The sequence below is a fragment of the Sarcophilus harrisii genome, chromosome 2, assembly GCF_902635505.1.
Source record: "Sarcophilus harrisii chromosome 2, mSarHar1.11, whole genome shotgun sequence".
Classification (NCBI taxonomy): domain Eukaryota; kingdom Metazoa; phylum Chordata; class Mammalia; order Dasyuromorphia; family Dasyuridae; genus Sarcophilus; species Sarcophilus harrisii.
In genome coordinates, this window is record NC_045427.1 from 413,741,079 (window position 1) to 413,753,714 (window position 12,636).

The following is a 12,636-nucleotide window of genomic DNA, read 5'->3' on the forward strand; positions in this document are numbered from 1 at the left end:
AAGAACTCTGGGAGATGACTAAAAACCATTACATTGAATTCCCAATCCCTATATATTTATGCCCACCTGCATTTTTGATTTCCTTCACAAGCTAATTGTACAATATTTCAGAGTCTGATTCTTTTTGTACAGCAAAATAACGTTTTGGTCAGGTATACTTATTGTGTATCTAATTTATATTTTAATATATTTAACATCTACTGGTCATCCTGCCATCTAGGGGAGGGGGTGGGGGGGTAAGAGGTGAAAAATTGGAACAAGAGGTTTGGCAATTGTTAATGCTGTAAAGTTACCCATGTATATATCCTGTAAATAAAAGGCTATTAAATTTAAAAAAAAGAAAAGAAAAGAAATGAAAGCTACACAGGAGAATTTTGGGGGGGGAAGCCAACAGCTTTCTTTCTTTTTCTTTTTTTTTTTTTTAAAGAACTTGGAGAAACAAGAACAAAAACAAAGCAACTCCTAAAAAAAAGACAACTGACTGGTTAATTTGATTAGAAAAAGGAAAGAAGAAAATCAAATTACCATGATCAAAAAAGAAAAGGGTGAACTTAACACACCAATGAAGAGGAAATTAAAGCATAATTAGTAGCCATTATGCCAAATTATATGCCAATAGATCTGACAATCTAAGTGAAAGGGATGATATTTACAAAAACATAAATTGCCCAGATTAACAAAAAATAAAAAATATTTAAATAGCCCATTTTAGAAAAAGAAATTGAACAAGAAATCAATGAATTCCCTATGAACACACCTCCAGTGCCAGATGGATTTATTAGTGAATTCTACCAAACATTTAAAGAATAACTAATTCTAATTCTATATAAACTATCTGGAAAAAATAGGTGAAGGAGGAGTCGTACCAAATTTCTTTTATGACATAGATACAGTTGCTGACACCTAAACAAGGAAGGGCCAAAACAGAGAAAGAAATTATACACCAATTTTCCTAATGAATATTGATGCAAAAATCTTAAAAACACTAGAAAACATAAGAATAAATGGAAGTTTTCCTTAAAATGATAAAGTAAATATATTTAAAACCATCAGCAAGTATTGTATGTAATGGAGGTAAATTAGAAGCATTCCTAATAAGATCTGGGTTGAAACAATGGCCATTATCACCATTCTCAGTCATATTGTTCTAGAAATATTAGCTTTAGCAATAAGAGAATAAAAACATATTGAAGGAATTATAATATGCAATGAGGAAATAAAACAATCACTCTTAGCAGATGATTTGATATTTAAAGAATCCTAGTGAATCAACAGAAAAAAACTACTTGAAACATTTAAGTTTATCAAAATTACAGAATATAAAATGAACCCACATAAATAACTGGAAATTCTACATATCACCAAAGCCCAGCAGCAAGAGATTAAAAAAAAAAAATCCATTTAATTTAAATTTAAAGTTTAATTTAATTTAACTTTAAAATAACTGTAGACATAAAATATTTATGAGTCTATCTGCCAAGAAAAAGAAGGAACTAGAAGGTAACACTATAAGCAAATTAGGAGAGAAAAGGAACACTTTACCTGTCAGATAGTTGGAGTAAGGAGGAATTTATGACCAAACAATAAATAGAAAATATTATGAAATTTAAAAAGGTTAATTTTTATTACATTAAATTTAAACAAAGCCAATGCAGCCAAGATTAGAAGGGAAGCAGAAAACTAGGAAACAATTTTTAAAGCATGTGTTTTTAATAAAGGCCTCATTTCTAAAATGTATAGAGAACTGAGTCAAATTTATGAGAACACAAGTTATTCCCACAACTGATAAATGACCAAAGGATATAATTTTCAGATGAAGAAATTAAAGCCATCTCTAATTATATGAAAAAAAAAAGCTCTAAATCACAGCTGATTAAAGAAATACAGATGAAAACAATACCCTAAATACTTATGAAATTGGCTAAAATGACAGGAAAAGATAATGACAAATGCTGAAAGAGATGTGGGAGAACTGTATCACTAATGCATTGCTGCTGGAGTTGTGAATTGATCCAGCCATTCTGAAGAGTTATTTGGAACCATGTCCAAAAGGCTATAAAACTATGCATTCTCTTCGATCTGGCATTGTCATTGGTGGGTCTGTAAACCAATGTGGTCACAAAAACGGGAAAAGGACCCATGTGCAAAAATGGTCGTAGCAGTTCTTTTTGTGATGGCAAAGATTGGCAATTGAGTGAATGCCCACAAATTAGGGAATGGCTGAGTAAATTATAGTACATGAATGTAATGGAATATTATTTTCTATAAGGAATGATGAGTAGACTGGTTTCTGAAAAGCTTGGAGAGATTTATTTGCAAGAACTGATGCCGAGTAAAGTGAGCAAAACCAGGAGAACACTGTACACAGTAAAAGCAAGATTATGTGATGATCAACTGTGATAGACTTAGCTTTTCTCAGCATTACAGTGATCCAAGATAATTCCAACAGATCTGGGATGGACAATGTCATGTGCATCCAAAGAGAGACCTATGAAGACTGAATGTGGATCGAAGCGTACTATACTCATCTTCTTTGTTTTTTTCTTTCTTGTGATTTTTCCCTTTTATTCTGATTTTTCTTTCCCAACATAAGTAATGTGGAAATATGTTTAAAATGATTATATAAAGCATATCAGATTGCTTGCTGTCCTAAGGAGGGAGAGATGAAAGGAGGGCAAAAAAAGTTTGCAACTCAAAATCTTAAAAACAAGTGCTTAAAACTATCTTCACATATAACTGGAAAAATAAAATACAATTAAATGCAAAAAGGAAAAGGGAAAAAAAACCAAATTTATAAGCTGAAGGAATACACTTACATCCTTCTCCAACACATACTGGAAGTTGTGTTAGAGATAGATGTAGAGGGCCACAGATAGTGGAAAACTCTAGGCTGAAGGGTCTTATATTTTACCCAAAGTTCCTCCACTATCTGCAGCCCTCTATATCTCCCACTTTCTTTTGTTTTAGAGGTCAGAGAACAGCAACTGCCTCTCAGTCTCCTTGTATCATCATCATCATCCTCTCACATGAAGTGATCCATGCTGAAGTTAGACCTTCAGCAGCCACTGATGGGTGGCTCCCACATCACAACAATAAGCTTTATTTATTCCTACAGTAGCATCCTGTATAGTGGTATAACATGATTATTAACATCATTATCACTATGCCAGATTTTTATGAGAAAAGTATACTGGAACCTATCAACGTGATATTATTTTGTTTAATAACTTTCAAATCAAGTCCATATTAATTTTCTTATTTGGTATTCACAACAACCCTATATTGTTGACAGGGCAGGGATTATTATCCCTATTATGCCAATGAAGCAAATGAGCTGTAAAGAAGGGAAATAATTTACCCATTGTTATCAGGTTAATTAATGGCATGGTAGGGACTCTCTGCCTAAGTCATGCCTCCTTTCTTCTTAGACTTATTCATTCATTCTTCATACTTCATTCTAGAAATGGACCTTGACAGGAAAGGGGTGTCATGACCTCTTACATGAATTGGATTTAATCTGGATCCAATGGCAAAACAGAGATCAGAATGAATGGAGATGACTGCTATTCTTAAGATTATGCATCTTTTGAAGTATTAACTTCTAAACTCAGAGTTTAAAGGAAATGAAGGATATGATGGGCATATCGAAAAAGATCACACAGGGGTAAAATTTCTCTTAACAGTAATCTTTCTTCTCAGGCATTCTATCATATCTACCCTAAGTTGCTTTTTACTTTTCAACTCATTTCATAGTCCTATCTCCCAGTGTTTCAGACAAATCATTCTTTTCATACTAAGAAGAGACAACTCAATTTATACTGCCTTTGAAAGTTCACAGAATGCTTTTTCATGACAATGCTGTGATGGCAAAAAGTCCAAATATTACCATTCTTATTTGGCAGACAAAGAAATGGATATTTAGAGGACCATATAGCTATTGACAGGGACAAGAATTGAAAACGAATTTTTACTGATTTTACACACAGTACTAATTTTCTCAAAACCCTAAAAGGGTAGGAAGAGGCTACTTAATCCAAATTAGAGAGGGTTCAAACAGAGGCTTCTTAACTGGCAAAGTCAAGCATTCATGAGACTAGTCCCATCTTAGCTGTTCCTAGGTTCCCCAGAAAACACAAGAAAGGAAATGGCAGAACCAGGTTAGTTCTATAGCAAAAATTGGCCAGCAAATAAGGAGATCCTAATATCAGTCATAGCAGTGGTTATGAAGACTAGTTGAATGGCATCTGCTTAAACACCAAGTGAAAAATTTGTTTTCATGAATTTTAAAAGAGGCAACAGATAACTAAATCTTATTTTACCAGGACCTGTGCCAAGGTAAAGCAAAACTTTGAAACCAAATAACATTGTTTTAATAAATAAGTTTAAATAAGCTTTGTAAAGGAAGGCTGAACTTGGGAGTCAAAGACCTAGATTCCAATCCTAGTTTTGACACTAATTTGGGTATTGTGGTATGATGGGAAAATACTGAAGTGCTGGATGTGAAGCAAAAAGCCCTAAAATCAAATCTGGGCCTTGCAAGAACTACTATCAACAAACTTGAATCAGCCTTTTCTCTGAATCTCACTTTTCTCATTTGGAAGGACACTTGATTATATGTTTCCATTAGTGAGTACAATGCCTCATTGATATATTTAGTTTACTATGGTTTTAGTGAATAAGCTCTCATATTGGGAAAATGCTAACTTATTTTAAACTGCTATTTCTACAGAATTTTAGGTGTTCTTCCTTTAGTCCAATCCAACTGGGACCTTCTGAAAATCACAAGCTTCTAACAGAATGCTACCACCAATGTATTATCTTGCCTTGGGCACAGAAGTTAAGGGACTCTTCTTAGGATGTTCTGTTCTTAAGGTGACAAGAACACAGGATTATGATCTTACAGACTACACTGTCCATATCCCTTATTTTACACATGAGGAATCTGAGATCCAGAGAGATTAGGTGACAGGGTAATACAAATATTAAGAAGGAAAACTAGGATTTGTAATCAAATATATTGGTTCAAAATCTAGTACCTGTGTCTATGACTAATATATATAAAATTCTCTTCCACATGACAATTATTACTTCTCTTTACTCCATATGGTTTTTTCTCTCTAGATATTTCCACCTCCTTCATTATCATGCACAATCTCCTCTAGATGGTCTCTGGATTATTTACTGTCTTCCTAAATTATGGCACCCACACCTGAACATAATATTTCAGATATAATTTAACAGGACAGAGCATAGCAGAACTACCACCACCCTATACCAGGATAATATGCCTTTTCTGTAGCTTAAAAGTCCATTAAGTTTCAGTGGTTGCTATATCACATTACTGGCTCACACTGAGTCCACTAAAATATTCAGATTTTCCAAAAATTACTGTTAAGTCACACAGGATAGTTACCCTGCAAGTACATTTATCTCTAATAAAATTTGTCTTGGGCAAGTCACTTCCCTTCTCTTAACCTTAGATTTCTCTTCTGCAAAACGTTATCAATAATACTTAAACTTCTGACTTCAAAGTAGAAAAAGGCTTTGTAAATAATCTTTTAAAGGATCTGGCAATGTGAGGAATAAGTCATTATGGTTTTAGGATGGCAAAATATCAGAATGCATAAATTCGCTCAATAATTTATTGTCCCCAAAATATTTGCTGAGTGTCTTATATGTACCATATGTTATCTTGGGCACTTAGAGAACACAAAGTAAATCAGGCAAGGTTCCTGTCTCCTCTCAAAATGTGATAAGAGATACTGCAATGCTCTATCAATTCCTTCTCCAGCTCATTTTACAGAAGAGGAAACTAAGGCAAATAAAGTTAAGTGACTTGCCTAGGTTCACATAACCGGGAACTAGGCCAAGCTGCCATAAGCAAAATACAAGGTGCTAAAAGATCAGATAAACAAATATTATTATTGACAGGAAGTAGAAAAGGCTTTATTCAGAAAGGAATATTTTAGCTAGACTTAAAAGATCTGGTAGAAAATGGATGCCAAGATTTTTAAAAATAAAGAATAAGAAAATCTATTGAGAATACTACAAAAGGAAAGGTCAGGATCAAAGACAAAAATAGGAAGTTTTAGAGATTAACAGTAATATATAGAACAATAATAATTCATCATATATTTTGTATCTTGCAAAGTATTTTATTTTTATAATCACTATATAATTATTATGATTCCTATTTTACTGGGGTAGAAACTGAGGCTTAGAGAGATGACATACAAACCCCTGACAAGTGGTCATTCAGCTAATGTCTTAAATACTTCCAATAAGGGTGAACTTGCAAACATTCTATTCTGAGGACCACCCATGGTTAGGAAACTTATCCTACCATCAAGTCTACTTCTGACTCTGCAATTTCTACTCCCTGCTGCAAATTTTTAAGTTGTTTGCCAATAAAGTTATCTACTTATGGCACAATCAGATGGAGCTGTTTACTTGGAAAGAATTAAATTATTAAATCATTACATTAAACTGTAGCCTCAATTTATTTCAAACATCCCATTATACTATTGTGACAATCATGTAGCAATTCAAATCATTTCTCCGTTACACTTGCCCATAAACAGAGAAATTTTTTCTAACAAATAGATCATTATCTTTCCCATAATACTATCATATAAAGAGATTCAACCATATGTTAGCTAATAAAGTCATCACTCACCAGTTGGCATATATTCCCACCAGCGGCCTGCACAAAGATCTACAATCTTCACTACCCTCAGATACAGGGTTACTGCTTCCTTCAGCTTCCGAGAGAGGCATTCCATACACATGATATCCTGCAGAGGGAGGTACCTTTGTGAGAGAAAGAAACTCACATTTATCAAGTGAATAAGTAGTTCCCATTCATTAATGGGTTACATTTTTGCCTTTTTCTTTTCTCCCTTCTTTTACAGATTTGGATTTATATGTATAATACATGGACTTTTTTATTACCTCCTAAGTAATATATATTCAATTTGAGGAGCTGGCACCAAGTGACTGAGTACACCTAAATTATAGTTCTGTAGTCAAAAAGGTCAGCTCTTTCATAAAATGCTGTCTTGGATTAACAGAGCATGCTTTATATATTTTCTACCAAAACACAACTTTATTAAACTAATAATAAAGTAATCTTTGGTTACATAAGAATTTAAATTGAGATTTAAAAATAAAGCTTTAGATACAGATTTATAACTTCTAATTAGATACTAATCTTCTTGATTGTATTCCTAGTTACTGTTTCTCTCAAAAGTTTATTCCACAATGATACATGGAACGTTCACACTTTAAATTTTAACTATTTTACATAAACTTCTTCGGATGATGGCTGTTGAAGTTTTATTTAAAAAAAAAAGCACTTTAATAAGAAAAATTGAAATTATAATTTCTAAGTCAATTCAACAAATACTTATTAAATACCTACTACATCCAAGTACTGTGCTGGTTGATAAGAATACAAAGATACACATGGCACAAGCACTACTCTTAAAAAGTTCACAATAATCAGTGGTTAAGACATACAAAAACCTTAAAAATAAAAGGTCCAAGCAAAGTACTTTGAGATGTGTGAAGAGGTAACTTTTACCTAGTCAAATATGCTTATGCAAGAAAATTCCATAAAGGAAAGGGCTTTACATGGATTCTGGTAAGGGAAAAAAGAAGGATTCTGACAGATGGAGGTAGAATAAAGAGTGGACAGGGAGAGAGGGAAGGAAGCACTTTGGGAAGATGAAAGCAAGAGAAAAGGTTTAAAGATAGGATAGGTTATAGCACTAAAGCAAGGGAGTTTAAGTTTTTAAAAACAAAAGGATATCAAAAACATTAAATGCAATTAGATCAAATGATCCAATATGACTTGATTTCAAGACAAAGCAAGGGTTTTGATAGTTTAATGAAAGGAGGCCAACAGCTCCCATATAATGACATATTCAAATTTTGAGAACATAAAAATAAAACTGGACTTAAGCAGCTGAGCATGTTGGGTTCAAAATGCTGTCTAGTTTATAAGTCTTCTTTACTTCTATCAAACTGTTTCTCTTTCTATAATATGAACACAAATTAAAAATATTATTTTTAAAGTTACCAATGATCAACTAATTATCAAATGACCAAACCTCATTCTTTTCTTGACCTTTCTAAAACATTTAATAATGTTCGTCTCTTCTGGAAACTATGTCCTTTCTGGATTATTCTCACACTGCTCTCTCCTGGTTCTCTTTTTGTCTTTTTCACAACTCCTTGGTCTTACTTGGTAGTTCTTCATATATGTCATATCAACTAATTATGGGCATTCACCAATGTCCTGTTATGGGCCTTCATCTGTTCTCATGATATGTTATTTTATATGGTGATCTCATCAGTTTCCATGTATTACATTATCAACTCTGTGGAGCTGACCAACCATTTCAAACCTTCCTCCTTCTTTTCTCCTGCCACCCCCCTCAATAAACTCCAATGGTTCCCTATCACCTCTAAGATAATAAACTCCTGTTTTGGCATTAAAAGTACTTCATAACATGGGTCCTTCCTATCTTTTCAGTTTTCTTATACCTTATTCTTCTCTACATGCTCTATGATCAAGCTACACTGGTTTACTTTCCAACATTTCTTACATATGCCACTCCATCTCTTATCCCTGTGCCTCTGAACATTAGGCGTCCCTATGTGTGGAATGCTTCTGAACTCGGTTCTGCCTAAGCCACCCTGACTTTCTTTAAGGCTCAGAACAAATCTTGCTGTCTGTAAGAAGGCATTCTCAGTCTTTCCCACTGGCAGCCTTCCCCTCTAAGTTAACCTTCCACTTCTCTGTATTCAGTTTGGAATTTACCTAGTTATTTACATGTTCCCATGCCCATTTGAATGTGAGGAGTGTTTGTGTCTTTTTTTTAATTTCCATCACTTAGCACAGTGTTATTTGTAAAGACTTGTTGACTGACTGCCAGATGTGTTCTGCTGAGGAGAGAAGACGAGTCTTATAATCTCCACAACTTCTATTAATGGCAGTCAATGATTCTAGCTCTTTTAGGTTATATACTGATAACTCACACTGAACTTAATAGTTTCCTAAACCTTCAAGGCTTTACATGAAACATTGTCTAGCCACACCTTCCCCACTTTGTGTAATATTTTGTTTAATAACTTTGTGTAATATTCTCTCTAAAACGAAATGTTCTGTTTCAGTTTCCTTGGGGTCTCTGGGAGCAGCCTTCCTTTCAGTTCAGTAGTCACCATGAGTGCAAGCCAGGTGTTAAAGTCCAAATCCTTTATTATTTCTTTCAAAGTCTTATCTCCTTCACTTGGGGCTTGGCTAATTTTCTGGCAGTGTCTCTCTCTCCTTAGTTCTGAGAGCTTGAGCTCCCGCTTGCCTTCTCTGACTTTTGAATCTCCCCAACTCAAAGTTTGTGCGTCAGTCTGCAGTCACCACAAAGGTGGACGATGGAATGAATCTGTTTCAGCCTCCGAGAACTTTTAATGTGCTTGTCCCTTTTTGGCCCTGAGAGCTTCTTCTTATATGTTCCACACTGAGTATACACCAATCATTATATCACTAGGAAACCATTATTTGTTGTAGGATTAAATCAATGCTAAATTAGCTTTAACCATTGTCTCCTCGATTCCACTTAGTACCTTGTTTCAAGTTCCAGCCCATAACATCTCTTTGTAGGATTAAATCAATAATACTGAACCATGCTAAATTAGATAACTATTGTTTCTATCAATTCCACTGACTTAGTACCTTGTAAGAATCCTTTGTTTTAAGTTCAGAGTTCTGGCCCATAACAACTTTGGACTTGTACAATGATTTTTCTTAATGCTAGTGCAGGAACATTTAAACTTAATAAATTTCACCTTATTGGGTTCAAGCTATTTTTCTAGTTCATTTATTATCTATTGTTCCAAGATTTATTTCATCTGTAAATTTATTAACCCTAACCCTAAACCTAATATTTTAGCCTGACAAAATCTCTGGATTCTGAGATCTGGCTTTCATACTCACTAGATTTACCACCACTTTTATTATCCCCTTTATACCTGGAATGTTCTCCTCCCTCACTCTGACCTCTTAGAATTCCTAACTCCTGGTAACTTCCAAACTTTTCCTTGTCTTCTAGGACTCTCCTATTTATCTTTCACTATAGTTCCCCAGCAATCTTCTTAATGTACTATCCTGATCATTCGAGTACTCCACTAAAAAATATTCAGTGATTGTCCAATGCCCACATAATGTATAATTTCCTGTTGCATAATGTGGCTCCAAATTCATGAATTCTGTTTCAGTCAAAATTGAATGCTCCCTAGTTACCCTATCATACTTTCTCCAATCTCTTTTATTTATACCATACTCCACAAATGGAAGGGACAAGGGAAATGACACTTTCCCCTTCAGATTCTCCTTGTTCATGTTCCTCCCAGTTTCTTTAAGCCCTGATTATTCCACACTGACCTTGTTGTCCTCTCTTTCTCCAAGGACATGCTATGTATTCACATACATTGAATTTTCTTGCATGAATGTGGCAAGCATGCACACATACACACCTCTGAGAAGTGAGGTCTCTTGCCTTCAAATTTCTCCTGCCACTTTGTAACATGTTATACTTTGTATCCTCCTGCCTCCCTTTACCCCTTTCTTTCAAAATAAAAGGACTTGTGCTACATTTATTTTTGCTACATCTAGCACAGGATATTATTGCAGACACTCAAAAACATTTCCTGAATCATGAGTCTAAAACCTTTAAAGCAGGAAAAGGGGAAAGGTCTCAGTAGCAGCTTGAAATGTAGAATAAAACTGAGTCTGTAGTCGTTCATCTTTGGCTTCCTCTGGTGTGTTTACTTGCCAACTGTGACCTGCTTGAAGCTTCATCTATCCCCATATTAATCTTATTCTCTTACTTCCTTCAGTTTTTCTTTACTAGCATATGGTAGGATACTAGCAATTCAAGGTTCTTTGTTCTTACATGGAACCAATCTTCATCATTCTCATATTGCCTTCTGCTATAATTTCCTTCTCTACTACTTTCAACTATACATTTGACTTCCCTTATTTGACTTTACTGTACTACTCTTCTCACAGGAAGTAGTTCCCTTCATGTCCTTTATATAGGAATTATACAAATGTGAACACTTTCCAACTATTTTTCCTTTTCTAAGAATAGGTACTCTGGAACCCTGGAGTCAAGGTTGTGATAAGTACACATATATTCTAGCATGTTAAATGCTGATCCAATAGTGTGATGGAACCCTAGGGAATTTAAGGGAAGTTTGTGTGGTTCTAGAAATAGTAACCTTTTGTTGCGATCTAGAGTGGAAAATAATTCTGCTCAGCAGGATGAAAAATACTGCATTTATGAGAAAACAAGAGGAATGAGAGATACTGGACTGTGGTGGTTGAGTCACCTTCCTTGGCATATATTTTAACTAGTTCACCAGAAAGTGCAAGGATTATACTCTCCGTGTGTAACAATTCAGTCAGTGGTCACAGCAGAACCCCTTTTTTTCTATCTGGGTAGGCAAAAACAAGCAGGGTACAGTTGTAAACACACCAGAAGAAGCCAAAACAAGATGAATGTCTACAGACTCAGTTTTATTCTATGTGTTTGAAGATGCTACTGAGACCTTTCCCTTTTCCCTTCAGAGGTTTTAGACTTATGATTGAGAAAACAAAGTCAATTAAATAGTTAATGAAATAAAGTACTGTCATAATTGAAGGGGACATAATATAATGCGAACTGTATGAGGGGACAGGGCACTGATTCATCAAGTTTCTAGCCTAATCTCCTGCCTTGGGGTAAGAACAATGACACCATTCCTTCTCCAAGTTCTTGTTCTCATGTCTGAACTGCCTAAGACTCTGAAAGAACTCTAATCTAAGGTCATAATAGTACTGACAGTTATCTATTTTTTTTCTAAAATTTTCTTTTAATGATTTGTCATAGCCTCTCCATCCCAGTAATTTTAAATGGTCATTCAAACCCTATTCCCCATTCTTCCTACCTGATTCCTTATTCTCACTCTCCTGAACCTTTGCTCTTACAATATCACCCCAAAGCTATCCAACCCATTAACTATCACCTCATGTCTTGTTTTCCCTTTGTGACTGAACTCCATGAAAAGACTTTTATAATAAGTAAACTTCCTCTTTTCTCACTCTTTCAATGCTCTATAATCAGGCTTCCCACCTCATCATTCAACCTAAAATGCTTCTAGTCCTTGGGTCAAATCCAAAGGCCATTTTAAAATTCTTATCTTTTTTAACTTTTTTGTTAACTGTTTTGTAGCTTCTGACACTGCTGATCTTTTTTTCTTGAAAATCTCGTCTCTTGTTTTTCAGAACCCTGTTTCTCTTTTGGTTCATCTCTTCTCATATCCTTTGCTTTATCTTCATCCAGATCATACCCATTAATCATGAGTGTTCCACAGGATTCTGATCAAGTCACCTTTCTTTCTTCAACCCCTCAGATACTTTCTATTTATTTTGAATATAACTTGTTTGTTTATTGTCTTTTTCATTATATTATAAAATCCTTGAGAGAAGGGACTATCTTTTGTCTTTTTATGTATCCCTAGAACTTAGCACAGTGCCTACTACATAGTAAATGCTTAATAAATGCCTCTTATTCACCGTACACCAAGATAAGGTCA

At 34.6% G+C, this 12,636-nt stretch overlaps 1 protein-coding gene across 6 annotated transcripts in view; it reads right to left on the minus strand.

Annotated features, from left to right (window-relative positions):
- Window positions 1-12,636, minus strand: part of FBXO38 (F-box protein 38) — a 116,909-nt gene that overhangs the window by 75,705 nt on the left and 28,568 nt on the right. For 3 of the 6 annotated variants that reach the window (XM_031953706.1, XM_031953702.1, XM_031953703.1), the window contains one exon: window positions 6,677-6,810. In XM_031953706.1, coding sequence (XP_031809566.1) covers window positions 6,677-6,810 — 134 coding nt within the window. Of the gene's footprint in view, window positions 1-6,676; window positions 6,811-12,636 lie in introns of those variants that run through there. The other 3 variants (XM_031953704.1, XM_031953707.1, XM_031953705.1) reach the window with 3 other exon arrangements.